We start from the raw sequence: 27,646 nt of genomic DNA, 5'->3' as shown, positions 1-27,646 counted from the left end.
TTGGAGCCATTCCCGGTCATTCTGGGGCCATTCCCGGGGATTTTGGGGTCATTCCCCGTCATTCTGGGGGGCTCCCATTGAGTTTTTTCCCTCTCACGATCTCTCCCATCCCGGTGCCATTCCCGTTATTCCCGGTCATTTTGGGGCCGTTCCCGGTGCTATTCCCGGGGTGCTGGGGCTGTTCCCGGGATTTTCGGGCAATTTCTGCTACTCTTGGGGTCATTCCCGGTATTCCTGGGGCCATTCCCGGGGGTTTCGGGGCTCCCCTTGAGAATTCTCCCCTCACGATGCCGGTGCCACCCCCGGTGCCGTTCCCGTTATTCCCGGGGCCATTCCCGGTATTTGCCCCGTTACTGCCGGTCATTTTGGGGCCATTCCCAGGGGTTTCGGGGCTCTCCCTGAATTTTTTCCCCTCGCGATCTCGCCCATCCCGGTGCCATTCCCGGTACTCCCGGTTGCCGCTCCCGTTATTCCTGGGCCGTTCCCGATTATCCCATCGCTACTCCCGGTAATTTCCCCGTTATTCCCGGTCATTTTGGGGCCATTCCCAGTGGTTTTGGGGCTCTCCCTGAATTTTTTCCCCTCACGATCTCGCCCATCCCGCTGCCATTCCACCGCTATTCCCGGTGCCGTTCCCGGTGACCCCCCCGCCCGCTCCCTGGCGCTACCTGCCCCATCCACCTCCATGCCGCCGTTGCTCCCGGCGATCCCGGTGCCGTTCCCGGCGCTCCCGGGGCCCCCCCCGGCCCCCGCCCCTCCCCCGCTGGAGCCGCCGCCTCCCGGCGCCGCCGCCGCCATCTTGGGGCCCTCACGGGGCATGCGTGGGGAGCCAGGGGGCGGGGCTCGACGAGAGCGCGTTTTGATTGGACAACGTTCGGACAGGGCGGGGCTTCTTAGAGCTGGGGTTTTATGCAGAGTCTTGATTGGGCGATGCTCCAAGGGGCGGGGCTTTAAAAAGGAGGGATGGGAAGCTCCGCCATTGGTCGATGCTTCAAAGGGCGGGGGCTTCAAAGGGGCGGGGCTCCGGTGCCGCGCATGCGTGGTGGGAAAAGGCGCTCCCAGCTTCCCCCCAAAACTTTCCCAGTCCATCCCAGTTCCCTCATGCACCTCCCAGTTCATCCCAGTTCATCCCAGTTCCCTCCCGGCACCTCCCAGTTCATCCCAGTTCCCTCCTGGCATCTCCCAGTTCATCCCAGTCCATCCCAGTCCCTCCCAGTTCCCTCCCAGTCCATCCCAGTTCCCTCCTGGCACCTCCCAGTTCATCCCAGTTCATCCCAGTTCCCTCCTGGCACCTCCCAGTTCATCCCAGTTCCCTCCTGGCACCTCTCAGTCCATCCCAGTTCCTCCTGGCACCTCCCAGTCCATCCCAGTTCCCTCCTGGCACCTCCCAGTCCATCCCAGTCCATCCCAGTTCCCTCCCAGTCGCTCCCAGTCCATCCCAGTCCCTCCAGTTCATCCCAGTTCATCTCAGTCGCTCCCAGTCGCTCCCAGTTCCCTCCCAGTTCCCTCCCAGTCGCTCCCAGTTCCCTCCCAGTTCATCCCAGTTCCCTCCCAGTCCATCCCAGTTCATCCCAGTTCCCTCCCAGTCCATCCCAGTTCTCCGCGCCCGCCGAACGGCTCCCGGTAATCCCGGCTCGCGCGATGACGTCATCCCGCCACGTGATCAATGCCGGGGGGCGGGCTCAAAGGGAGGGGCGTGGTCAAACAAAAAGGGGCGGAGGCCTGCGCTGCGGTGGACGGAACCATTGTGGGAGGAAAAGCGGGGGGGGGGCGGCGCAAAGAGAGCCCCGAAATGGGTCTGGGGGGGCACGGGGACCCCAAAAACGGGTCTGGGGGGCGGCACAGGAACCACAGAGACGCCGCGAGCGGGACCAAGAGCTTTTAAAAACACGGGGGGGGCTCCCAAGTGTCCGTCTGTCCGGGAGGGGGAGGGGCGGCCCCAAAGCCCCTCCCCCCCACTAAAGCCCCCGATTCAGGCACGCGGGGGTGGGGGAGGGGCACCAAAACACATCCCCCCCCTTCCCCAAAATTTAATTCCCCCCTCCCCCCCCCCCCCAAAAAACGAGGGGGGGGGGCGCAGAGTCCGGCCCGGGGCGGGTCCCGGGGGAGGTCCCGTCCCGGGGGGGTCCCGGGGGTCCCATCCCGGGGGTCCCGAGCTGGGGTCCCATCCCGGGGGTCCCAGGGGTCCCATCCCGGGGGTCCCATCCCGGGTGGGTCCCAGGGGTCCCATCCCGGGGGTCTCATCCCGGGGGTCCCGAGCTGGGGTCCCATCCCGGGGTCCCCATCCCGGGGGGTCCCATCCCGGGGGTCCCGGGGGGGGTCCCGGGGGGCTCCGGGGTCACCACAGGCGGTGCTGGTGGAGGTTGCGGCTCAGCACGGAGCGAACGTCGGCCGTGAACCTGAATTTGGGGAGGGGGACGCACGGTGAGACCCCCCCCAGTCCCAGAGACAACGATGGGGGGGGGGCGCAGAGGGAGCTGGGAACCCCCAAAATAAATCCCCTGGGAAACCCCCAAAATCACCCCCAAATCCCCATCGAACCCCCCAGGACCCCCAATCCCCCCACCAAAAACCCCCCAGGACCCCCCCAATCCCCCCACCAAAAACCCCCCAGGACCCCCAATTCCCATCGAACCCCCCAGGACCCCCAATCCCCCCACCAAAAACCCCCCAGGACCCCCAAATCCCCATCGAACCCCCCAGGACCCCCAATCCCCCCACCAAAAACCCCCCAGGGACCCCCAATCCCCATCGAACCCCCCAGGACCCCCAATCCCCCCACCAAAAACCCCCAGGACCCCCAATCCCCATCGAACCCCCCAGGACCCCCAATCCCCCCACCAAAATCTCCCCAGTTCTCCTCAAATCCGCCCGGAACTTCCCCCAGCTTCCCAAAATCCACTCAAATGTCCCCAAAACCCCCCAAGACTCCTCCAGGACCCCCCCAAAACTCCTCCAGGACCCCACTAATCCCTCCCGAATCCCCTCCAGGACCCCCCCAAATCCCCCCAAAAACCCCTCCAGGACCCCCCAAAACCCCTCCAGGACCCCCCAAATGCCCCCGAAATCCCCTCCAGGACCCCCAGATCCCCACCCAAATCCCCTCCAGGACCCCCCAAGTCCCCTCCAGGACCCCCCAAAAGCCTTTCCAGGACCCACACAAAGCCTTTCCAGGATCTCCCAAATCCCCCAAAACTCCTCCAGGACCCCACTAATCCCTCCTGAATCCCCTCCAAGACCCCCCAAAAGCCTTTCCAGGACCCCCCAAATCCCCTCCAGGACCCCCAGATCCCCTCCAGGACCCCCAAATCCCCTCCAGGACCCCCTAAATCTCCTCCAGGACCCCCCAAATCCCCTCCAGGACCCCCCAAATCCCCCCTTAATCCCATCCAGGACCCCCAAATCCCCCCCAAAACCCCCTCCAGGATCCCCCAAATGCCCCCCAAATCCCTCCAGGACCCCCAGATCCCCTCCAGGACCCCCAAATCCCCCCCAAATCCCCTCCAGGACCCCCAGATCCCCCCCAAAACCCCTCCAGGACCCCCCAAAACCCCTCCAGGACCCCCCAAACCCCCTCCCGGACCCCCCCCCCAGGGCCCCCCAAATCCCCCCCGAGCCCCCTGCCCACCTGAGCGCGTCCAGCATGGGCAGCAGGTTGAGCAGGGCCGTGTCCCCGGGGTCACTGAACCACGACTTGATGGGGATGGCGTTGTCTGCGGGGATTGGGGGGGTCCCAGGGGATTTGGGGGGGATTTTTGAGGGTCCCCAGGGGATTTGGGGGGATTTGGGGGATTTGGGGGGTCCCCAGGGGATATGGGGGGTCCCCAGGGGATTTGGGGGGTCCCCAAGGGATTTTGGGAGAGGATTTGGGGTTTTTTTGGGGAGGATTTGGGGATCCCCGGGGTCCCTGAACCACGACTTGATGGGGATGGCATTGTCTGCAGGGATTTGGGGGTCCCCAAGGGATTTGGGGGGGGATTTGGGGGGTCCCCAAGGGATTTTGGGAGAGGATTTGGGGTTTTTTTTGGGGAGGATTTGGGGATCCCCGGGGTCACTGAACCACGACTTGATGGGGATGGCGTTTGTCTGCGGGGATTTGGGGGGGTCCCAGGGGATTTGGGGGGATTTGGGGGGGTCCCCGGGGGATATGGGGGGATTTGGGGGGTCCCCGGGGGATTTGGGGGGTCCCCAGGGGATTTGGGGTGGATTTGGGGGGTCCCCAGGGGATTTGGGGGGGTTTTAGGGGGGTCTCCAGGAGATTTTTTGGGATTTTTGGGGGTCTCCAGGAGATTTTTTTGGGAGTCCCCAGGGGATTTTTTTGGGATTTTTTTGGGGGTCCCCAGGGGATTTTTTGGGATTTTTGGGGGTCCCCAGGGGATTTTTTTGGATTTTTGGGGTTCCCCAGGAGATTTTGGGATTTTTTTTTGGCTGCCTCTAAACCCCTGGGAGGATTTTGAGGGGACTAGGGGCGGATTTTTGGGGGGAATTTTTGGGAATTTTGGGACAGGGATTTTTGGGAAGATCCCGAGGATATCCCAGGAATATTTTTAGGAATATTTTTGGGAAATTTGGGAATATTTTTGGGGTTTTGGGTACCCGGGCGGCTCCAACAGGCGCCAGGTGAGCTCTGCAGGATGACGATGCTGGAGCGACCCCAGGGGGATTTGGGGGGAATTTTTGGGGTGGATTTTGGGAATTTTGGGACGGGGAATTTCTGGGAAGATCCCGAGGGTGTTCCGGGAATCGTTCTGGGGTCGTTTTGGGTACCTGGGTGGCTGCGGTAGGCGCCAGGTGAGTTGTCCAGGATGACGATGCTGGACAGGTCGCTGTGCACCACCGACAGGTCCTTGATGTAACTGCCCCAGCTCCAGCGTGCAGTGCTGCGGGCGGAGGGCCGCGTCACGGACGCGCCCGGGACACGCCCGCTGCGACCGGGACGCGCCTGGGGACACGCCCTGGGAACACGCCCGGGAACACGCTCCCGGGACACGCCCCGCCGCGACCGGGACGCGCCCGGGAACACGCCCTGGAACACGCCCGCCGCGACCGGGACACGCCCGGGAACACGCCCGCCGCGACCGGGACACGCCCGGGAACACGCCCCGCCGCGACCGGGACACGCCCGCCGTGGACCGGGAACACGCCCGGGGGACACGCCCGGGAACACGCCCACCGCGACCGGGACACGCCCCACACCCACCTGGGACACGCCCCGCCGCGACCGGGACATGCCCAGGAACACGCCCGCCCCCGCCCAGGGACACACCCAGGAACACGCCCCGCCGCGACCGGGGACAACGCCCACTTCCACCTGGGACACACCCCACCCCACCTGGAACACGCCCGGGAACTCGCCCGCCGCGACTGGGACACGCCCATCCCACCCTGGGACACGCCCACCGCGACCGGGACACGCCCACCCCACCTGGGACACGCCCCACCCCACCTGGGACACGCCCACCCCACCTGGGACATATACCTGGACACGCCCACACCTTGGACACGCCCACCCACCCACCTGAACAACGTGGCTGAGGATGAAGCCAGCCCCTCCCCTGTCCCAGTGTCACCCGTCCCCCGTGTCCCTCACCTGTGCAGGCGTGTCTCACCTGTCCCTCACCTGCCTCAGTGTCCCTCACCTGTGCAGGTCTGTCTCACCTGTCCCAGGTGTCCCTCACCTGTCCCAGTGTCCCTCACGTGCCTCAGTGTCCCTCACCTGCCTCAGTGTCCCTCACCTGTCCCAGTGGGGACCTGTCCCAGTGTCCCTCACGTGCCTCAGTGTCCCCTCCCGTGCCTCAGTGTCCCTCAGTGTCCCTCATGTGCCTCAGTGTCCCTCACCTGTCCCAGTGTCCCTCACGTGCCTCAGTGTCCCTCCGTGCCTCAGTGTCCCTCAGTGTCCCTCATGTGCCTCAGTGTCCCTCACCTGTCCCAGTGTCCCTCAGTGTCCCTCACGTGCCTCAGTGTCCCTCACGTGCCTCAGTGTCCCTCACGTGCCTCAGTGTCCCTCAGTGTCCCTCCCGTGCCTCAGTGTCCCTCACCTGCCGGTAGTAGCGGCGGTTGAGGATGCTGCGGTTGTTGTCCAGCTTGTCGGCCACGGCGCAGCCGTAGATCTCCCTCACCTGCCTCAGTGTCCCTCACCTGTCCCAGCATCCCTCACGTGCCTCAATGTCCCTCAGTGTCCCTCACGTGCCTCAGTGTCCCTCACGTGCCTCAGTGTCCCTCCCGTGCCTCAGTGTCCCCTCAGTGTCCCTCCCGTGCCTCAGTGTCCCTCACCTGCCGGTAGTAGCGGCGGTTGAGGATGCTGCGGTTGTTGTCCAGCTTGTCGGCCACGGCGCAGCCGTAGATCTCCCCTCACCTGCCTCAGTGTCCCTCACCTGTCCCAGCATCCCTCACGTGCCTCAATGTCCCTCAGTGTCCCTCACGTGCCTCAGTGTCCCTCACGTGCCTCAGTGTCCCTCCCGTGCCTCAGTGTCCCTCAGTGTCCCTCATGTGCCTCAGTGTCCCTCACCTGTCCCAGTGTCCCTCAGTGTCCCTCCCGTGCCTCAGTGTCCCTCAGTGTCCCTCACCTGCCTCAGTGTCCCTCACTGCTGTCCCCAGCATCCCTCACCTGTCCCAGTGTCCCTCAGTGTCCCTCACCTGCCTCAGTGTCCCTCAGCTGTCCCTCAGCTGTCCCTCATGTGCCTCAGTGTCCCTCCCGTGCCTCAGTGTCCCTCAGTGTCCCTCACCTGCCTCAGTGTCCCTCAGCTGTCCCTCAAGCTGTCCCTCATGTGCCTCAGTGTCCCTCACGTGCCTCAGTGTCCCTCAGTGTCCCCTCCCGTGCCTCAGTGTCCCTCACCTGCCTCAGTGTCCCTCAGTGTCCCTCCCGTGCCTCAGTGTCCCTCAGTGTCCCTCCCGTGCCTCAGTGTCCCTCCTGTGCCTCAGTGTCCCTCACCTGCCGGTAGTAGCGGCGGTTGAGGATGCTGCGGTTGTTGTCCAGCTTGTCGGCCACGGCGCAGCCGTAGATCTCCCTCACCTGCCTCAGTGTCCCTCACCTGTCCCAGCATCCCTCACGTGCCTCAGTGTCCCTCAGTGTCCCTCACGTGCCTCAGTGTCCCTCACGTGCCTCAGTGTCCCCCACCTGTCCCAGGTGTCCCTCACCTGTCCCAGTGTCCCCTCACCTGTCCCTCACGTGCCTCAGTGTCCCTCACCTGTCCCAGCGTCCCTCACGTGCCTCAGTGTCCCTCAGTGTCCCTCCCGTGCCTCAGTGTCCCTCACCTGTCCCTCCCGTGCCTCAGTGTCCCTCAGTGTCCCTCCCGTGCCTCAGTGTCCCTCAGTGTCCCTCACGTGCCTCAGTGTCCCTCAGTGTCCCTCCCGTGCCTCAGTGTCCCTCAGTGTCCCTCACGTGCCTCAGTGTCCCTCAGTGTCCCTCATGTGCCTCAGTGTCCCTCACCTGTCCCAGTGTCCCTCAGTGTCCCTCACGTGCCTCAGTGTCCCTCAGTGTCCCTCCCGTGCCTCAGTGTCCCTCACCTGCCGGTAGTAGCGGCGGTTGAGGATGCTGCGGTTGTTGTCCAGCTTGTCGGCCACGGCGCAGCCGTAGATCTCCCTCACCTGCCTCAGTGTCCCTCACCTGTCCCAGCATCCCTCCCGTGCCTCAGTGTCCCCTCAGTGTCCCCTCCCGTGCCTCAGTGTCCCTCACCTGCCGGTAGTAGCGGCGGTTGAGGATGCTGCGGTTGTTGTCCAGCTTGTCGGCCACGGCGCAGCCGTAGATCTCCCTCACCTGCCTCAGTGTCCCTCACCTGTCCCAGCATCCCTCACGTGCCTCAGTGTCCCTCAGTGTCCCTCACGTGCCTCAGTGTCCCTCACGTGCCTCAGTGTCCCCCACCTGTCCCAGGTGTCCCTCACCTGTCCCTCACGTGCCTCAGTGTCCCTCACCTGTCCCAGCGTCCCTCACGTGCCTCAGTGTCCCTCAGTGTCCCTCACGTGCCTCAGTGTCCCTCACGTGCCTCAGTGTCCCTCACCTGTCCCAGTGTCCCTCAGTGTCCCTCACCTGTCCCTCACGTGCCTCAGTGTCCCTCAGTGTCCCTCCACGTGCCTCAGTGTCCCTCAGTGTCCCTCCCGTGCCTCAGTGTCCCTCAGTGTCCCTCCCGTGCCTCAGTGTCCCTCACCTGTCCCAGTGTCCCTCACGTGCCTCAGTGTCCCTCCCGTGCCTCAGTGTCCCTCACCTGTCCCTCCCGTGCCTCAGTGTCCCTCACCTGTCCCAGTGTCCCTCAGTGTCCCTCCCGTGCCTCAGTGTCCCTCACCTGTCCCTCCCGTGCCTCAGTGTCCCTCAGTGTCCTCCCGTGCCTCAGTGTCCCTCACCTGCCGGTAGTAGCGGCGGTTGAGGATGCTGCGGTTGTTGTCCAGCTTGTCGGCCACGGCGCAGCCGTAGATCTCCCTCACCTGCCTCAGTGTCCCTCACCTGTCCCAGTGTCCCTCACCTGTCCCAGTGTCCCTCAGTGTCCCTCCCGTGCCTCAGTGTCCCTCAGTGTCCCTCCCGTGCCTCAGTGTCCCTCACCTGCCGGTAGTAGCGGCGGTTGAGGATGCTGCGGTTGTTGTCCAGCTTGTCGGCCACGGCGCAGCCCGTAGATCTCCATGCTGGCCGTGAACACCACCAGCTCGTACCACTGGCTCACCTGCAGTCCCGCGGAAAGCCGGGAATTCGGGAGAATTCCGGGGAATTTGGGGGCGATTTCAGGGGGTCCCGGGCGGGGTCTGGGGGCCGGAGATCTCCGCGCCGGCCGCGAACGCCCCCCGGCTCACCCGGAATCCCGGAAAAATTCGGGACTTTTGGAAAACTCAGCAATTTTGGGGAAACGCCGGGGAATTCGGGAGAATTCCGGGGAATTCAGGAGAATTCCGGGGAATTTGGGGGCGATTTCAGGGGTCCCAGGCGGGGTCTGGGGCCGGAGATCTCCGCGCCGGCTGTGAACGCCCCCGGCTCACCCGGAATCCCGGAAAAATTCGGGACTTTTGGGAAAACTCAGCAATTTTGGGGAACGCCGGGGAATTCGGGAGAATTCCGGGGAATTCGGGAGAATTCCGGGGAATTTGGGGGCGATTTCAGGGGTCCCAGGCGGGGTCTGGGGCCGGAGATCTCGGCACCGGCCGCGAGCGCCCCCGGCTCACCCGGAATCCCGGGGAAAATTTGGGACATTTGGGAAAACTCAGCAATTTTGGGGAACGCCGGGGAATTCGGGAGAATTCCGGGGAATTCAGGAGAATTCCGGGGAATTTGGGGGCGATTTCAGGGGTCCCAGGCGGGGTCTGGGGCCGGAGATCTCCGCGCCGGCCATGCCAGCTCCCACCACTGGCTCAGCTGGGAAATTCCCCGAATCTTGGGAAACTTCAGGCAGTTTGGGGAATTCTGGGGGAAGTTTGGGAATTCTTGGGGAATTTCGGGGTGTCTCGAGGGGATTTCGGGGAGTTTTGGGGGTCCCAGGCGGGGTCTGGGGCCGGAGATCTCCGAGCTGGCCGTCAACACCCCCAGCTCACGGGAATCCCGGAATTGTGGGGATTTTGGGAGGGTTTAGAAGGGACCCGGGGGGGTTCTGGGGGGGATTTTGGGGTGAATTTGGGGCTTTTTGGGGTCACTCACCACCTCCAGGAAGAAATCCACGTGGGGCCGCTTGTGCACGAAGAACCTCACGGGGTGTTTGTCGATCACCACCTGGGGACCCCCAAAATCAGCCCGGGGACCCCCAAAATACGCACCGGAAACCCCAAAATCAGCCCGGGGACCCCAAAATTGGCACCGGAAACCCCCAAAATTATCACTTGGAACCCCAAAATTGGACCTGGGACCCCACAATCTGACCTGGGACCCCAAAATTGGAGCTGGGACCCCAAAATTGGCACCGGAAACCCCAAAATCATCACTTGGAACCCCAAAATTGGAGCTGGGGAACCCCAAAATCAGCCCCGGGGACCCCAAAATTGGCACCGGAACCCCCAAAATTATCACTTGGAACCCCAAAATTGGAGCTGGGGAACCCCAAAATCAGCCCTAGGGACCCCAAAACCAGCCCTGGGATCCCCAAAATTGGCCCCAGGCATCCCAAAATTCACCTGAAACCCCTCAAAATCCCCCAAAATTCCCGAATTCCCCCCAGACCTTGAGGATGAAGTCGGGGGGGGTCCCGGGCCGCACCGTGGGCCTCAGGGCACCCCAAAATACCCCAAAAACTCCCAAAAACCCACCCCAAATCCCTTCCAAAACCCCCAAAATACCCCAAAATCCCCCAAAAATCCCCCAGAATTCCCGAATTTCCCCAGACCTTGAGGATGAAGTCGGGGGGGGTCCCGGGCCGCACCGTGGGCCTCAGGGCACCCCCAAAAATACCCCAAAATACCCCAAAAACTCCCCAAAACCCGCCCCAAATCCCTTCCAAAACCCCCCAAAACCCCCCAAAATCCCCCAAAATTCCCGAATTTCCCGCAGACCTTGAGGATGAAGTCGGGGGGGGCGTCCCGGGGCCGCACCGTGGGCCTCAGGGCACCCCAAAATAACCCAAAAATACCCCAAAATACCCCAAAAACCCTGCCCCAAATCCTCCCAAACCCCTCCAAATCATCCCAGAATGCCCCAGAATCCCCCAAAATTCCCGAATTTCCCCCAGACCTTGAGGATGAAGTCGGGGGGCGTCCCGGGCCGCACCGTGGGCCTCAGGGCACCCCAAAAATACCCCCAAAATACCCCAAAAACTCCCAAAAACCTGCCCCAAATCCCTTCCAAAAACCCCCAAAATCCCCCAAAAATGCCCCAAAATTCCCGAATTTCCCCAGACCTTGAGGATGAAGTCGGGGGGCGTCCCGGGCCGCACCGTGGGCCTCAGGACGCCGTCGTGGTGGGAGTGGATCAGCGTCTCGTCCAGGTCCAGCACCAGGATCTTCCTCTTCACCTGGTCTGGGGCAACATTCCCAGATTTGGGGCAGAACTCGGGGGTGCGAGGGAAGAATTGGAGGATTTCGGGCAGAACTTGGGGGCTTGGGGGCAAAAAATCCCCGAATTTGGGGCAGGATTTGGGGGCTTGAGGCAGAACTTCGGGATGTGGGGGCAGAATCTGGGGATTTGAGCGAAGAATTCGGGGTTTGAGGGAAGAATTTGGTGCTTTGGGGACAAAAATTTGGGGGGTTGGGGGCAGAATTTGGGGTTATGGGGCAGAATTTGGGGGTTTGGGGGCAAAAATCCCCGAGTTTGGGGCAAAAATTTGGGGGTTTGGGCTGTTTCTCTCCTAATTCTGGGACCCGCTCCCTAATTTTAGGATTTGCCACCCCAAATTTTGGATTTCCCACCCTGATTTTGGGGTTCCCTCCCCAGTTTTGGGATTTTCCTCTGGAATTCCGGATATCCCACCCCGGTTTTGGGATTTCCCTCCCCAGTTTTGGGATTTTCTCCCCAATTTTGGATTTCCCTCCCCAATTTTGGGAATTCCCTCCCCGATTTTGCATTTCCCACCCAGATTTTGGGGTTCTCCTCCCCAATTTTTGGGGTTTTCCTCCCCAATTTCGGATTCCCCATCCTGAATTTTGGGTTTTTCTCCCCAATTTTTGGGATTTCCCTCCCCAATTTTGGGATTTCCCTCCCCAATTTTGGGAATTCCCCACCCCGATGTTGAAGTTCCCCACCCCGATTTTGGGGTTATCACCCCAATTTTTGGGGTTTTTTCTCCCCAATTTCGGATTCCCCCATCCTGAATTTTGGGGTTTTCTCCCCAATTTTGGGGTTTCCCTCCCCAGTTTTGGGGTTTTCCTCCCCAATTTTGGGGTTTCCCTCCCCAGTTTTGGGATTTCCCTCCCCAGTTTTGGGATTTCCCTCCCCAGTTTTGGGATTCTCTCCCCAATTTCGGGGTTCCCTCCTGGATTTTTGGGGTTCTCTCCCCATTTTGGACTCACTCAGGCGGTTCCTGGAGATGGGGGACAGGGGCAGGACGTCGTAGCGCACGGTCTGGTACTGGATCACCTGGGAAACCCCAAATTTGGGGGGACCCCGAAATCCGGGAATCCCCAGATCCCATCAGGACAGCCCAAAAATCCCCCACCCCCAAAAAAAAACCCCAAAATTTCAGAGCTTCCCGAGCCCCCCGGGGGCGTTTTTTGGGGGGGAAAAGCCCCAAAAGTGTGGTCAGGACCCCCAAAATCTCCAAAATTTCCCCCAAATCCCTAAAAATTCCCTCAAAAATCTCAGCAAAACTCCCCCCGAGCTCCCTCGAAGTCCGCCCTAAATTCCCCCAAGTCCCCCCCAGGACCCCCCAAATCCTCCCAACTGGGCCCCAATCTCCCGAAATTCTCCCCGGTTCCTCCCCCGATCCCCCAAGAACGCCTCAGAATTGCCCAAAATCCCTCCCAGATTCCCCCAAATCCCCCTGGGGACCCCAAAATCTCCCCGGATCCCCTGAAATGTCCCAAAAATCCCCCCCAAAATCCCTAAAAATCCCCCCAAATCCCTAAAAATCCCCCCAAAAATCCCTTAAAAATCCCCCCCAAACCCCCCAGAACCCCCTCAGGACCCCCAAATTCCCCCAAATTCCCCCAGATTCCCCCCAAATTCCCAGGAATTCCCAGGAATTCCCAGGGCTCCGCTCCGGGGCCCTCCCAGCTCCTCCCCCACCCCCCGTGACCCCCCCGGGCCGGATTCCCCTTGAAACGCTGGGAAAGATCCCGAAATCCCCAAAATCCTGCCCAGAATCCCCCGCACCGGCCAAAATCCCCCTCAGAGGAAAATCCCCCAACTTCCATGGAAATCCCCCAAACTTCCATGGAAATTCCCAAAAAAACCCCCCCCCAGAGATTCCCAGCAATCCCCAAAAATTCCCAAGAAAACCAAAAAACCTCTGAAAACACAAAAAAAAATTAAAAAAAAAAAAACCAAGAAAACCTAAATTCCCCAAAAAATTCCAAAGAAAATCCCAAAAAAAACCCAGAAGATTCCAAAAAAAAAAAAGCCAAAAATTCTCAAGAAAACCCAAAAATTAAAAAAAAAAATTCCAAAAAATTACAAAACGCCCCAAAAAATTCCAAAAAAAATCCCAAAAATTCTCAAGGCAACCGAAAAAATTCCCCGAAATTCCTAGGAAACCAGAAAATTTTAAAAAAATCCCAAGAAAACCTAAAAAATTCCCCAAAAAACCCTAAAACATCCCCAAGAATTCCCAAAAAAAACCCTAAAAAATTCCCCAAAAATACTCCTAAAAAATTCCCAAAAATTCCCCAAAAATCCCAAAATCCCCGATAACTCCCAAATTCCCGAGATTCCCGAGGAATCCCCGGATCCCGAACCCGAATTCCCGTTCCCCCCCGGGCCGCTTCCTCCCGGGTTCCTCCTCCCCGAGCGGAGCCCGGGGCCCTCCCGGTTCCGTCCCCGTTAATCCCGGTTCCACCCCCGTTATCCCGGTTCCGTGTCCGTTAATCCCGGTTCCACCCCCGTTATCCCGGTTCCGTCCCCGTTATCCCCGCTCCATCCCCGTTAATCCCGGTTCCATCCCGGTTCCACCCCCGTTATCCCGGTTCCACCCCCGTTATCCCGGTTCCATCCCCGTTATCCCGGTTCCATCCCCGTTATCCCGGTTCCATCCCCGTTATCCCGGTTCCGTCCCGTTATCCCGTTATCCATCCCCGTTAATCCCGGTTCCATCCCCGTTATCCCCGGTTCCATCCCCGTTAATCCCGGTTCCATCCCCGTTTATCCCGGTTCCATCCCCGTTATCCCCGGTTCCGTCCCGTTATCCCGTTATCCATCCCCGTTAATCCCGGTTCCATCCCCGTTATCCCCGGTTCCATCCCCGTTAATCCCGGTTCCATCCCCGTTATCCCGGTTCCGTCCCCGTTATCCCGGTTCCATCCCCGTTATCCCCGGTTCCACCCCCGTTATCCCCGCTCCGGTCCCGTTATCCCGGTTCCATCCCGGTTCCACCCCCGTTATCCCGGTTCCACCCCCGTTATCCCCGGTTCCATCCCCGTTATCCCGGTTCCGTCCCCGTTATCCCGGTTCCATCCCCGTTATCACCACCCTGTTCTCGCTCCGGCCCCGGTAATCCCCGCTCCCCTCCCGTTATCCCCGGTGCCCCCGCTCCGGTCCCGTTATTCCCGTTATCCCCGCTCCGGTCCCGTTATTCCCGGTGCCCCCTCTCCATTCCCGTTATTCCCGTTATCCCCGCTCCGGTCCCGTTATTCCCGGTTCCCGCCCCCGTTATCGCCACCCCGTTCCCCGCTCCATCCCCGCGGGTCCCGGTGCCCCTGCCCCATCCCCGTTATTCCCGGTTCCCCGGCTCCATTCCCGGTCCCGTGAGTCCCGGTGCCGTTCCCGCTCCATTCCCGGTCCCTTCCCGTTAATCCCAGTCCGTTCCCGGTTCCCCTGCTCCATTCCCGGTCCCGTGAGTCCCGGTTCCGCTCCCGCTCCATTCCCGTTATTCCCGGTCCATTCCCGGTCCCCTGAGTCCCGGTTCCGCTCCCGCTCCATTCCCGTTATTCCCGGTCCATTCCCGGTCCCGTGAATCCCGGTTCCGCTCCCGCTCCATTCCCGTTATTCCCGGTCCATTCCCGGTTCCCCTGCTCCATTCCCGGTCCCGGGAGTCCCGGTTCCGCTCCCGCTCCATTCCCGTTATTCCCGGTCCATTCCCGGTCCCGTGAATCCCGGTTCCGCTCCCGCTCCATTCCCGGTCCATTCCCGGTCCCCCTGCTCCATTCCCGGTTCCCCTGCTCCGTTATTACCGGTTCCCCCAGTCCATCCCCGTGAATCCCGGTTCCACTCCCGTGAATCCCGGTGGAACCCCGGTTCCCCCCGCTCCATTCCCGCTCCGTTCCCGGCTCCCCTGCTCCGTTCGCGGCTCCGTTCCCGTTACTCCCGTTATCCCCGTTATCCCCGGTTCCCCTCCCGGTGCCGGTCCCGGTACTCACGGTGCGGACCTGCCTCCGCAGCAGGTACAGCACGAAGCTCCAGAGTTTGGCGGCGAAGGCCACGAAGGAGCGGAGGCCGAGCAGGCACTGGCTCCGCATCATCCCGGTACCGGCCCCGGTTCCGGCCCCGGGCGCGGCGCGGCCCAGCTCCGCCAGCTTCGCCGCGGCCCCGCCGCCGCCGCCGCCGCCGCCTGCGGCCCCCCCCGGCTTGGGGGGCGCTGCCGGGGGCGGGCCCGGGGGCGTTCGGGGGCTCCGGGCCCTCACCGGGGCTCAACCGGGGCCGCCGCCGGCGCCGCCATCGCCGCCATCGCCCGGGGGCACTTCCGGCAGCAGCACTTCCGGGGCACGCACGGGGGCGGGGCTACGACAGGGGGCGGGGCTACATGGCCAGCTACACCAACGGAGGGGGCGTGGCGTAGACGGAGGGGCGGAGCCTATGAGAATGGGAACGAATGGAGGGGGTGTGGCTGGCGGGCGGAGCCATGTAAATTAGGGGAATCACGTCGCTATAGTAACCAGTGGGCGGTGATGGACGTGTTTATGTAAATGAAGGGGCGTGGTTTCCACATTGGGATCAGGACAGACTGAAATGATTGGCAGGTTGTATGTAAATTAGGGGCGTGGTTTCAGCCATAGGAAGGAATACACGTGGAGTGATTGACAGCTCGCTTATGTAAATTAGGAGGCGTGTTTTCTTCCATTGACGGTAATTCATGAATGATTGGGAGAACTTTATGTAAATTAAGGGCTGTGGCTTACCGAAGGGGCCCATCCTGCTCACCCGTTTATGCAAATTTATGCAAATTAGGGGGAAAGTAGATTGTGCATGATTGACATTCCTCCCGTGCAAACCGAGGGGCGTGGTCCTCTGATTAAAGAGGAGCTGTTTCAATTCTATTCAAATGAGGGGCGTGGCCTCACCTCGAAGCCCCTCCCACTTCCCAAAACCGTGGGCTTTCACCCCAAAAAATTGGGAATTTTTCCCCCCAAATCTTGGGATTTCCCTCCCCAATTTTTGAGGTTTTCCCGCCCCCAAAACTGGGAGCCCCCTCCCCCCAGAACTGGAGGATGTTCCCCCCAAAATTTGGGGAAACTTTCTCCAAAATTTTGGGATCTGTCCATCCCAAAATTGGAGAATTTCCCCCTAAATCTAGTGTTTGTCCCCCTAAAAAATCCCAAATTTTGAGGGGAAAAGTCTCAATTTTAGAGAAAAAAAATCTAAATTTTGGGGGAAAAAATCCCAATTTTGCGGGGAAAAAATTGGGATTTTTTCCCCTAAAATTTAGATCTTTTTCTCTAAAATTGGGACTTTTCCCCTCAAAATTTGGGATTTTTTCCCCCCCTAAAATTGGAATTTTTTTCCCCCCAAAATTGGGATTTTTTCCCCTAAAATTTAGATTTTTTTTTCTCTAAAATTGGGACTTTTCCCCTCAAAATTTGGGATTTTTTCCCCCCCTAAAATTGGGATTTCCCCCCCCCAAAATTGGGATTTTTTCCTCTCTAAAATTGGGATTTCCCCCCCCCAAAATTTGGGATTTTTTTCCCCCCTAGAATTGGGATTTTTTTTTTTTTTTTCTCTAAAACTGGTGGGGTTTTTTTTCCAAAATTTGGGATTTTCCCCCGAAACGACCACGGCAGGGAAGGCGAGGAGCAGCTCCTTTATTGGGGTCCCACACTCGGGGCTTTTTCCCCCCAAATCTGGGGGTCCCGGGGGGGGGTCACAGCTCCAGGTCCTCGTCGGGGTCCTCGGGGTCCTCGGGGGGCGGCTCGGGGTCGCTCCTGGGGGATCTGGGGGGAAATTTGGGGAATTTTGGGAAAATCTGGGGGGAAATTTAGGAGGATCTGGGGGAAATTCGGGGAATTTGGGAAAATCTGGGGGGAAATTTAGGAGGATCTGGGGGAAATTTGGGGGAAAATTTGGGGAATTCTGGGGGAATTTAGGAGGATCTGGGGGAAATTCGGGGAATTTGGGAAAATCTGGGGGGAAATTTAGGAGGATTTGGGGGAAATTTGGGGAATTTGGGAAAATCTGGGGGGAAATTTAGGAGGATCTGGGGGAAATTTGGGGGGAAATTTGGGGAATTCTGGGGGAATTTAGGAAATCTTGGGGGGATTTTGGGGGAATTTGGGGGAATTTGAAGGAATTTAGGAAAATTACCAGGAAAATTTGGGGACTTGGGGAAATTTTGGGGAATTTTTTGGGAATTTTTGGGCGATTTAGAGAATTTGGAGGGAATTTAGGAAAATTTTGGGGGACAATAGAGGAACTTTGGGGAAATTGGGGAATTTTGGGGGTTTTGGAGGAATTTGGGTAACTTTTCAGGACTTTTGGGGGATGGTAAGGGATTTTGGGGGGCTTTAGCAAATGTAGGGTGGAAATTTGGGGGATTTCTGAGGGGGATCTTGGGAGGATTTTGGGGGAATTTTGGGGGAATTTTGGGGGAATTTTGGGAAGAATTTTAGGGTTTTTTTTGTGGATTTTGGGGGGATTTTAGCAAATTCTTGGGGATTTTGAAGGGGATTTTTCGGGGCAGTTTCGGGAGGATTTTTTGGGGGATTTGGGGAGGAATTCCAGGGATTCTTGGTGGATTTTTGGGGTGATTTCAGGGGAATTTGGGGTCCCAAACTCACCTGGGCAGGTACGGGGGGGTCAGGGCCGCCCTCGCCCCCCGCTCGGCCCCCCGACAGCCCCAGGCGGAACGTCATGGGGGGGCCCCCCAAAATTTGGGGCTTTTTGGGGCTTTTTGGGCTCTCCCCAATTGGGGGAGGGGTCCCCGGGGGTCGGGGGGGGCTCGGCCTGGGGGGGCCCCCCCAAGGAGCCGTCGGGGAGGAGGGTGAGGGTCTCCTGGGGGGAGGGGAGACACCAGCATGCCCCAAATTCACCCCAAAAACCACCCCAAATTCATCCTCAAATTCACCCCAAAAATCACCCCCAAAATCCCCCCAAAATTCACCCAAATCCCCCCAAAAAATCCCCCCAAAATTCACCCAAAATCCCCCAAAAATCCACCTCAAAATTCACCCAAAATTCACCCAAAATTCACCCAAAATCCCCCCAAAATTCACCCAAAATCCCCCCAAATCCTCCCCTAGATTTCCCAAATCCCCTCAAATGTCCCCAAAATCCCCCCCATTACCCTCCAAACCTCAGGACCCCCAGATCTCCCCCTAAATCCCCCCAAAAATCCCCTTAAAGCCCCCTAGGACTCCCCAAAATCCCCCCAGGACCCCTCAAAATCCCCAGAAATCCCCCAAAAATCCCCTTTAAATCCCCCAAAACCCACCCAGGACCCCCCAAAAATCCCCTTTAAAGCCCCCAAAATCCCTTTTAAACCCAGGAAAATCCTCCGGGACCCCCTAAGCCCCCCCAGGACCCCCCAAAATCCCCCAAAACTCCTCTTTAAATCCCCCCAAAACCCACCCAGGACCCCCCAAAATCCCCTTTAAAACCCCCCAAAATCCCTTTTAAACCCAGGAAAATCCTCCGGGACCCCCTAACCCCCCCCAGGACCCCCCAAAATCCCCCAAAAATCCCCTTTAAATCCCCCCAGACCCCCTCAAAATCCCCCCAGCCCCCCCACCTGGAGGGGTCCCCCCCCCTTTTCGGGGGTCCCTGAGCAGCCGCAGCCTCCGGGGGGCCCCGGGGGTCTCGGGGGCTCCCCCCAGGATCAGCTGGGCCCGGGCGAGACCCCCGAGAGCCCCCAAAACTGGGGGGGGGTGCAGGTCCTGGTGCAGCAGCGCCACAATTCGGGGAGGGGGCTCTGGGGGGGGGGCACGGGGGGAAATTGGGGAACCCCCAAAATCGCAACACCCCAAGACCCCGAAACTCCCCCAAAATCCTCCCAAAGCCCCCCAAAATCCCCCCCAACACCCCCAGACCCCTCAAGCACCCCCCGAACATCCTCCAAGGCCCCCAGACCTCCCCAAAATCCTCCCAAAGCCCCCCAGCATCTCCCCAAAACGCTGCCGCAGCCTCCAAATCCTCCCTGAATCCCCCAGGATCTCCCCCAAATCCCCCCTGGATCATTCCAAGGCCCCTCAAATCCCCCCAAACCCTCCCCAAATCCCCCTGAACCCCCCCAAATCCCCCCAAATCCCCCTGAAACCCTCCCCAACCCCCCCAAACCCTCCCCAAATCCCCCTGAACCCCCCAAACCCCCCCCAAAACCCTCCCATATCCCCTGAACCCCCCCAAAATCCCCCCAAACCCTCCCCAAACCTCCCCAAACCCTCCCCAAATCCCCCTGACCCCCCCTAACCCCCCCAAATCCCCCCAAACCCTCCCCAAATCCCCCAAAATTTCCCCCCAAATCCCCCTGACCCCCCCTGAACCCCCCCAAATCCCCCCAAACTCTCCCCAAATCCCCCTGACCCCCCCCCAAATCCTCCCAAACCCTCCCCAAATCCCCCTGAAACCCCCCAAACCCCCCCCCAAGCCCCCCCAAACCCTCCCCAAATCCCTCTGAACCCTCCCCAAATCCCCCTGAACCTCCCCAAATCCCCCTGAACCCTCCCAAACCCTCCCCAAATCCCCTGAACCCCCCAAAATCCCCCCAAACCCCCCAAACCCTCCCCAAACCTCCCCAAACCCTCCCCAAATCCCTCTGAACCCTCCCCAAATCCCCTGAAACCCTCCCCAAATCCCTCTGAACCCCCCTGAAACCCCCCAAACCCTCCCCAAATCCCCCTGAACCCCCCCAAATCCCCCCAAACCCTCCCCAAATCCCCCTGACCCCCCCAAACCCCCCCCAAACCCCCCAAACCCTCCCCAAATCCCCTGAACCCCCCCAAACCCCCCCCAAACCCCCCCAAACCCTCCCCAAATCCCCCTGAACCCCCCCAAACCCCCCCCAAACCCCCCCAAACCCTCCCCAAATCCCCCCAAACCCCCCCAAACCCTCCCCAAATCCCCCAAACTTTCCCCCAAATCCCCTCCCCCCCCTCACCGTCGGGGGCGCCCCCCCCCAGCAGCGCCCCCAGCCCCCGGCAGAGCTGGGGGAGGGGCAGCCGGAGCAGGGCCCAGCTCAGCGAGTCCAGCACCAGCGTCCCGGGGGGGGAGGGCAGCCCCCCCAGGAGCCCCCCCAGGACCCCCCCCGGGCCCGGGGGGTCCCGGCCCAGCCAGCCCAGGGGGTCCCCGAAAAGGTCCCGGAAGCGCAGCCTGGAAATTGGGGGGGGGTCAGGGCGGGAAACGGGGGGGTTTTGGGGGGTTCAGGGGGGGTTTGGGGGGATTTTGGGGTGATTTTGGGGGGTTCAGGGGGGTTTGGGGGGATTTGGGGGGTTCAGGGGGGATTTGGGGGGATTTGGGGGGGATTTGGGGGGATTTGGGGGAATTTAAGGGGGGTTTGGGGAATTTTGGGGGGATTTGGGGGGTTATGGGGGGATTTGAGTGGGATTTGGGGGGGTTTTGGGGGGTTCAGGGGGGGTTTGGGGGGATTTGGGGGGTTCAGGGGGGATTTGGGGGAATTTGGGGGGATTTGGGGAATTTAAGGGGGGTTTGGGGGATTTTGGGGGGATTTGGGGGGTTCAGGGGGGATTTGGGGGGGATGTGGGGGGTTCAGGGGAGATTTTGGGGGGGATTTTGGGGCGTTCAGGGGGGATTTTGGGGAATTTAAGGGGGATTTGGGGGGGATTTTGGGGGGTTCAGGGAGGATTTTGGGGAATTTAAGGGATTTTGGGGTGATCTGGGGGGAATTTTGGGGAATGTAAGGGGGATTTGGGGGATTTTGGGGTGATCTGGGGGGGATTTTGGGGAATTTAAGGGGGATTTGGGGGATTTTGGGGTGATCTGGGGGGGATTTGAGGGGGGTTCAGGGGGGATTTGGGGGAGTTTAAGGGATTTTGGGGTGATCTGGGGGGAATTTTGTGGAATTTAAGGGGGATTTTGGGGTGATCTGGGGGGATTTGAGGGGGGTTCAGGGGGGATTTTGGGGAATTTGAGTGATTTTGGGGTGATCTGGGGGGAATTTTGGGGAATGTAAGGGGGATTTGGAGGATGTTGGGGTGATCTAGGGGGGATTTGAGGGGGTTCAGGGGGGATTTGGGGGATTTTGGGGTGATCTGGGGGGGATTTTGGGGAATTTAACGGGGATTTGGGGGATTTTGGGGTGATCTGGGGGGGATTTGAGGGGGGTTCAGGGGGGATTTTGGGGAATTTAAGGGGGATTTGGGGGGATTTTGGGGGGAATTTGAGGGCATTTGAGAGATTTTGGGTGTTTGGGGGGGTTCAGAAGGGTTCGGGGGGGAACTTTGGAGATTTTGGGGTGGATTTGGGGGATCTGGGGATGCCTGGGAGGTTCCGGGGGGATTTAGGAGCGTCCGGGGGAGATCTGGGGGGGTCCAGGGGATTTGGGAGGATTCGGGAGGGCTCGGGGAGATTTAAGGGCTCCAGGAAAGAATTTGGGGTGGTTTTGGGGGAATTGGGTGATTTTGGAGGGCCCGGGGGCGGTTTTGGGCATTTTGGGGATGTTTGGGGGCGGGATTTGGGGTTTTTTGAGATCTCATGTTATTCATTTTGTTTTTGGGGTGGTTTTGGGAGGTTTTAGGGTGCTGTTTTTGGGGTGTTTTGGGGGCTTTCAGGGCGTTTTTGGGGGTTTTCAGGGGATTTGGGGTTTTTTGAGGGGTTTCTTGAAGGGGTTTTGGGGGGTTTTAGAGGGTTTTGGGGGTGTTGGGGGAATTTTCACGCTGTTTTTTGGGGTGTTTTTAGGGTGCTTTTGGGGATTTTCGGAATTTTTGAGGTGTTTTGGGGTTTTCCAGGCAGTTTTTTTGGTGTTCCGGGGTGTTTTCGGGGCAGTTTTTGGGTGTTTCAGGGGGCTTTAGGGTGTTTCGGGCTGTTTTGGGGCGCTCTGTGCCCCCACTCACCGCTCCCGGACGAGGGGGCTCAGCCCCTCCTGGAACTGCTCCCGTGGCACCTCCAGGAGCACCACGAGCACCTGCTCGGCCCTGGGGGCGATTTGGGGGGCTCGGAGCTCTTCGGGACCCCCAGAAAGCCCCAAACCCCCCCAAAAAACCCCAAAAACTCCCAAACCCCCTCCCAAACCGCCCTAAAAACCTCCAAAAACCCATAAAAGCTCCCCAAAGCAGCCCAAAAATCCCCGAACCGCCCCAAAACCCCTAAACGCTCCCAAAACCGCCCCAAAAATGCCCCAGACCCCCCCAAAACCCTCCCAGGAACACCCAAGCCCTCCCCCCAGAGCCCCCAGACCACCCCAGTTCCCTCCCAAACCGCCCCCGAATTCCTCCTGACCGCCCCCACCCCCCAAAAATCCCCGAAATCCCCCCGAAATCCCCCCAAAATTCCCCAAAATTCCCCCAAAATCCCCCCAAAATTCCCCAAAATCCCCCAAAATCCCCCCAGTTCCCCCCGGGCCCTGACCTGGCCGCGGCCTCGCTGGCGATCGCCCTCAGGAGGCTGCGCCCCTCGGACCCGGCGCTGTCTGAGGGGGGACGGGGGAGACCCCCGGGGTGACCCCCGAATTCCAGAAACCCCCCCGAATTCCAGACCCTCCCCCCGAATTCCAGACCCCCCCCGAATTCCAGACTCGCCCCCAAATTCCAGACCCCCCCCGAATTCCAGACCCCCCCCCTAATTCCTGACCCCCCCAAATTCCAGACCCCCCCCGAATTCCAGACCCCCCCCAAATTCCTGACCCCCCAAATTCCAGACCCCCCCCGAATTCCAGACTCCCCCCGAATTCCAGACCCCCCCCCGAATTCCAGACCCCCCCCCAAATTCCTGACCCCCCCTAATTCCTGACCCCCCCAAAATTCCAGACCCCCCCAAATTCCAGACCCCCCCCCGAATTCCAGACCCCCCCCAAAATTCCAGACCCCCCCAAATTCCAGACCCAGACCCCCCCAAATTCCAGACCCCCTCAAAATTCCAGACCCCCCCCCGAATTCCAGACCCCCCCCAAATTCCACACCCCCCCCGAATTCCCTCAAAACCCGCCCGAAATTCCCCAAATATCCCCCCCCCGCCCTCACACCTGGGACCACCCAAAAATCCCCCCAAAATCCCCCCCCCCCCCGGGTCCCCCCAAATCCCCTCCGGCCTGCCGCGTCCCCCCGGCCCCCCCAAACCGCCATCGCCCCCCAAAATCCCCCAGAAAACCCCCAAAAATCCCCAAATTCCCCCCAAATCCCGCGCACCCCTCACGAGCAGCAGCCCCCCGCCGCCAGCGCCTCCAGCATCGTCGCGCGGCGCCTCCCGATGACGTCACGTACGGACGCGGGCGCCGCCATTTCCCCCGCGCGACACTGCCGTACGGAAACGGGCGCCGCCATGTCCGAGCCGGCGCGTTCTTCATGACGTAACTGGCGCACAGTTGATGTCACCGTACGGCAGGGCGCGCCGCCATGTTGGAAATGGGGAATTTGGGGAGTTTTGGGGTTTTTTGGCGTTTTTCTGTGGGGGATTTTGCCTCCAGTCCTCTGGATTTGGATAAAAAAAGGCGAAGCGAGCGGTAAGCGGGAAAGTTTTGGGTGGAAAAAGAAAAATTTTTTGGGGGGGTGACGGGAAAAGAAACCCAAAATTCGGGGGGAAAAACCCGAAATTCGGGCCGGGGGGGGGGAGAGGGTAAAAAAACGCCAAAATTCTGTTCCAGCCCGGATTTCCCCGGTTTGAGGGGGAATTTCCCCCATTTCTGCCGCAGTTCCGGCCCCGCGAGCCCCCCGGGGACACCGAGGCCGCGGGCGCACCCCGGATTCGGGGGCCTGGAGTGGATTTCGGGGGTCTCAGGTGGATTTCGGGGGTCTCAGGTGGATTTCGGGGGTCTCAGGTGGATTTTTGGGGGTCTCAGGTGGATTTCGGGGGTCTCAGGTGGATTTCTGGGGGTCTGGAGTGGATTTCGGGGGTCTCAGGTGGATTTTTGGGGGTCTCAGGTGAATTTCGGGGGTCTCAGGTGGATTTTTGGGGGTCTCAGGTGGATTTCGGGGGTCTCAGGTGGATATTTGGGGGTCTGGAGTGGATTTTTGGGTGTCTCAGGTGTATTTTTGGGGGTCTCAGGTGGATTTCTGGGGGTCTTAGGTGGATTTCGGGGGTCTCAGGTGGATTTCGGGGGTCTCAGCTGGATTTCTGGGGGTCTCAGGTGGATTTTTGGGGGTCTGGAGTGGATTTCGGGGGTCTCAGCTGGATTTCTGGGGGTCTCAGGTGGATTTCGGGGGTCTCAGGTGGATTTTCGGGGGTCTCGGGTGGATTTCGGGGGTCTCAGGTGGATTTCGGGGGTCTCAGGTGATTTTTGGGGGTCTCAGGTGGATTTCGGGGGTCTCAGATGGATTTTTGGGGTCTCAGGTGGATTTCTGGGGGTCTGGAGTGGATTTTGGGGGTCTCAGGTGGATTTTTGGGGGTCTCAGGTGGATTTTTGGGGGTCTCAGGTGGATTTTCAGGGGTCTCAGGTGGATTTTTGGGGGTCTCAGGTGGATTTCTGGGTGTCTCAGGTGGATTTCTGGGGGTCTGGAGTGGATTTCAGGGGTCTCAGGTGGATTTTGGGGGTCTCAGGTGGATAGTTGGGTGTCTCAGGTGGATTTCGGGGGTCTCAGGTAGATTTTTGGGGGTCTCAGGTGGATTTTTGGGGGTCTGGAGTGGATTTCGGGGGTCTCAGGTGGATTTTGGGGGTCTCAGGTGGATTTTTGGGGTCTCAGGTGGAATTTTGGGGGTCTCAGGTGGATTTCGAGGGTCTCAGGTGTATTTTTGGGGGTCTCAGGTGGATTTTTGGGGGTCTCAGGTGGATTTTTGGGGTCTCAGGTGGATTTCGGGGGTCTGGAGTGGATTTCGGGGGTCTCAGGTGGATTTTGGGGGTCTCAGGTGGATTTTTGGGGTCTCAGGTGGAATTTTGGGGGTCTCAGGTAGATTTCGAGGGTCTCAGGTGGATTTTTGGGGGTCTCAGGTGGATTTTTGGAGTCTCAGGTGGATTTTCGGGGGTCTCAGGTGGATTTTTGGGGGTCTGGACTGGATTTTTGGGGTCTCAGGTGGATTTTTGGGGTCTCAGGTGGATTTCGGGGGTCTCAGGTGGATTTTGGGGGTCTCAGGTGGATTTTTGTGGGTCTCAGGTGGATTTCGGGGGTCTCAGGTGGATTTTTGGGGTTCTGGAGTGGATTTTTGGGGTTTCTGGTGGATTTTTGGGGGTCTGGAGTGGATTTCGGGGGTCTCAGGTGGATTTTTGAGGTCTCAGGTGGATTTCGGGGGTCTCAGGTGGATTTTTGGGGGTCTCAGGTGGATTTCTGGGGTCTCAGGTGGATTTCGGGGGTCTCAGGTGGATTTTTGGGGTCTGGAGTGGATTTTTGGGGTCTCAGGTGGATTTCGGGGGTCTCAGGTGGATTTTTGGGGGTCTCAGGTGGATTTTTGGGGTCTCAGGTGGATTCCTGGGGGTCTCAGGTGGATTTTGGGGTCTCAGGTGGATTTTTGGGGGGTCTCAGGTGGATTTTTGGGGGTCTGGATTGGATTTCGGGGGTCTCAGGTGGATTTTTGGGCGTCTCAGGTGGATTTCTGGGGTCTCAGGTGGATTTCTGGGGGTCTGGAGTGGATTTTTGTGGGTCTCAGGTGGATTTTTGGGGGTCTGAGTGGATTTTTGGGGGTCTCAGGTGGATTTCGGGGGTCTCAGGTGGATTTTTGGGGGTCTCAGGTGGATTTCTGGGGTCTCAGGTGGATTTCTGGGGTCTGGAGTGGATTTTTGGGGGTCTCAGGTGGATTTCGGGGGTCTCAGGTGGATTTTTGGGGGTCTCAGGTGGATTTCTGGGGGTCTCAGGTGGATTTTTGGGGGTCTCAGGTGGATTTCTGGGGGTCTGGAGTGGATTTCGGGGGTCTGGAGTGGATTTCGGGGGTCTCAGGTGGATTTCTGGGGTCTCAGGTGGATTTTTGGGGGTCTCAGGTGGATTTTTGGGGTCTCAGGTGGATTTCGGGGGTCTCAGGTGGATTTTTGGGGGTCTCAGGTGGATTTTTGGGGTCTCAGGTGGATTTTTGGGGGTCTCAGGTGGATTTCGGGGGTCTCAGGTGGATTTTTGGCGTCTCAGGTGGATTTTTGGGGGTGTCAGGTGGATTTTTGGGGGTCTCAGGTGGATTTCTGGGGGTCTCAGGTGGATTTTTGGGGGTCTCAGGTGTATTTCGGGGGGTCTCAGGCGATGCAGTGAATGAATTCGGGGACTCTCAGGTGTCTGGGGGGGATTTTGGGGAGATTTTGGGGGTTTCTGGAAGGGTTTCGGGGGATTCTGGGGTCCAGGACCCAAATCTGGGGGTCCCAGGGGCTCAAGGAGCCGAATTTGGGGAGGGTCAGCCCCGATTTTGGGGGGCTCAGGCGGATTTTGTGGTCTCCGATGGATTTCTGGGGAGAATCTGGGGGTCCCGGAGGGTCCAAAGCCCAAATTTGGGGGTCCCGGGGCAGATTTTGGGGGTTCAGGGAATTTTGGAGATGCAGAACCCCAAATTTTGGGGATTTGGGGGTTCAAGAACGCAATTTTTGGCATTTTGGGGGTCAGGAACCAAAATTTTAGGGATTTTGGGGGTCAGGAATTTAAATTTTGGGGGTACAGGACCCAAATTTTGAGAATTTGGGGGTTTTTTAGTTTTTTTTAGGGTTTTTCAGCCACTTTAGGACCCAAATTTGGGCTCCAAAAGCCCCAAAATTTTCCCTCCCATCCCCCCTTCCCCCCACCCCGAATCCCAAAAAATTTTAGTCGCATTTGTCCCAAAATCGTTTTTATTTGAATAAATAAACGTTACAAAAGGGGGGTGGGGGAGGGGCCGGGGGTGGGGGGAGGGGCGGGTGTGAGACCCCCAAAAAGTGACGTTTATCCAAAAAAAAAAAAAAAAAACCCCAAAAATCCCAAAAAATCCCCAAAAAATCCCAAAAAAAAAAGCAAATAAATGGAAAAAAGAGGGGCGGGGAGGGGCGGGTTCGGACCCCTTCAAAAAGCGACGATTTTTGGGAATAAAAACCCTAAAATTGACCTAAAAAAGGGGAAAAAAACCCCAAAAACCTGGGGAAATTCCCGGGAAAATGAGATTAAAAAAGGGGAAAAATGGGAAAAAATGGGGAGAAAAGGAGGGGGAAGGGGCAAGGATAAAATTACTGCAAAAAAGAACCAAAAAAAGGGAGAAATTGGGAAAAAATGGGGGGAAAACCCAAAAAAATTGGGGGGAAATGCAGAAAAATTGGGGGGAAAATGTGGGGGAGGGCGGGGTTCAAAGCAGCCCCAAAATCCTTAAAAATGAGCCTAAAAACGTGGAAAAATAAAAAAAAAGAGGAAAAAATGGGGAAAAAAAGGAAAATAAAGGGGAGTGGGGGAGGGGAAAAGGTGAAAGCACCAGTTTTAAAAATTCATAAAAATGGCCTTAAAAAAGTGGAAAAATTGGGAAAATGGGGGAAAAAAAGGGAAAAAAAGGGAAAAAAGGGAGAGTGGGGGGAGGGACGGAGGGGAAAGCACCAAGTTTGGAACTTCAATAAAATCCAGGAAAATGACCCCAAAAAAGGGGGGGAAAATGAGGAAAAAACAGAGAAAAAGCAGGAAAAATGCAAAAAATGGGGTAATTTGGAATTAAAAAAAATCTGGAAAACAAAGGGGAAAAAAAAAAATCAAAAAATAACGGAAATAAATTCTAAAAAACTGCAAAAAAAGGAAAAATGGGGAAAACTTAGAAAAAATTGGGGAAAAAAAAATTGGAAAAAATCAGAAAATGGGGAAAAAAAGGAAAAAATTGGGAAAAAAAGAAATATATTTTAAAAAAAATGGAAAAAAGGGAAAA

At 58.6% G+C, this 27,646-nt stretch overlaps 1 protein-coding gene across 1 annotated transcript; it reads right to left on the bottom strand.

Moving 5' to 3' along the window:
- Positions 1-2,189: 2,189 nt before the first annotated feature.
- On the bottom strand, positions 2,190-15,170 carry CTDNEP1 (CTD nuclear envelope phosphatase 1). Its single transcript, XM_068177762.1, is given in 10 exon segments — positions 2,190-2,399; positions 3,629-3,713; positions 4,768-4,861; positions 4,863-4,880; positions 8,534-8,599; positions 8,601-8,651; positions 9,614-9,685; positions 10,803-10,921; positions 11,911-11,977; positions 14,911-15,170. Coding segments are annotated over 10 exon segments (735 nt in total). The 5' UTR covers positions 15,013-15,170; the 3' UTR covers positions 2,190-2,338.
- Between the last annotated feature and the right edge of the window lie 12,476 nt (positions 15,171-27,646).

Source organism: Anomalospiza imberbis, unplaced genomic scaffold (genome assembly GCF_031753505.1).
Source record: "Anomalospiza imberbis isolate Cuckoo-Finch-1a 21T00152 unplaced genomic scaffold, ASM3175350v1 scaffold_105, whole genome shotgun sequence".
In the NCBI taxonomy this organism is placed as follows: Eukaryota; Metazoa; Chordata; class Aves; order Passeriformes; family Viduidae; genus Anomalospiza; species Anomalospiza imberbis.
This window is presented reverse-complemented; position numbering and strand designations above follow the sequence as displayed.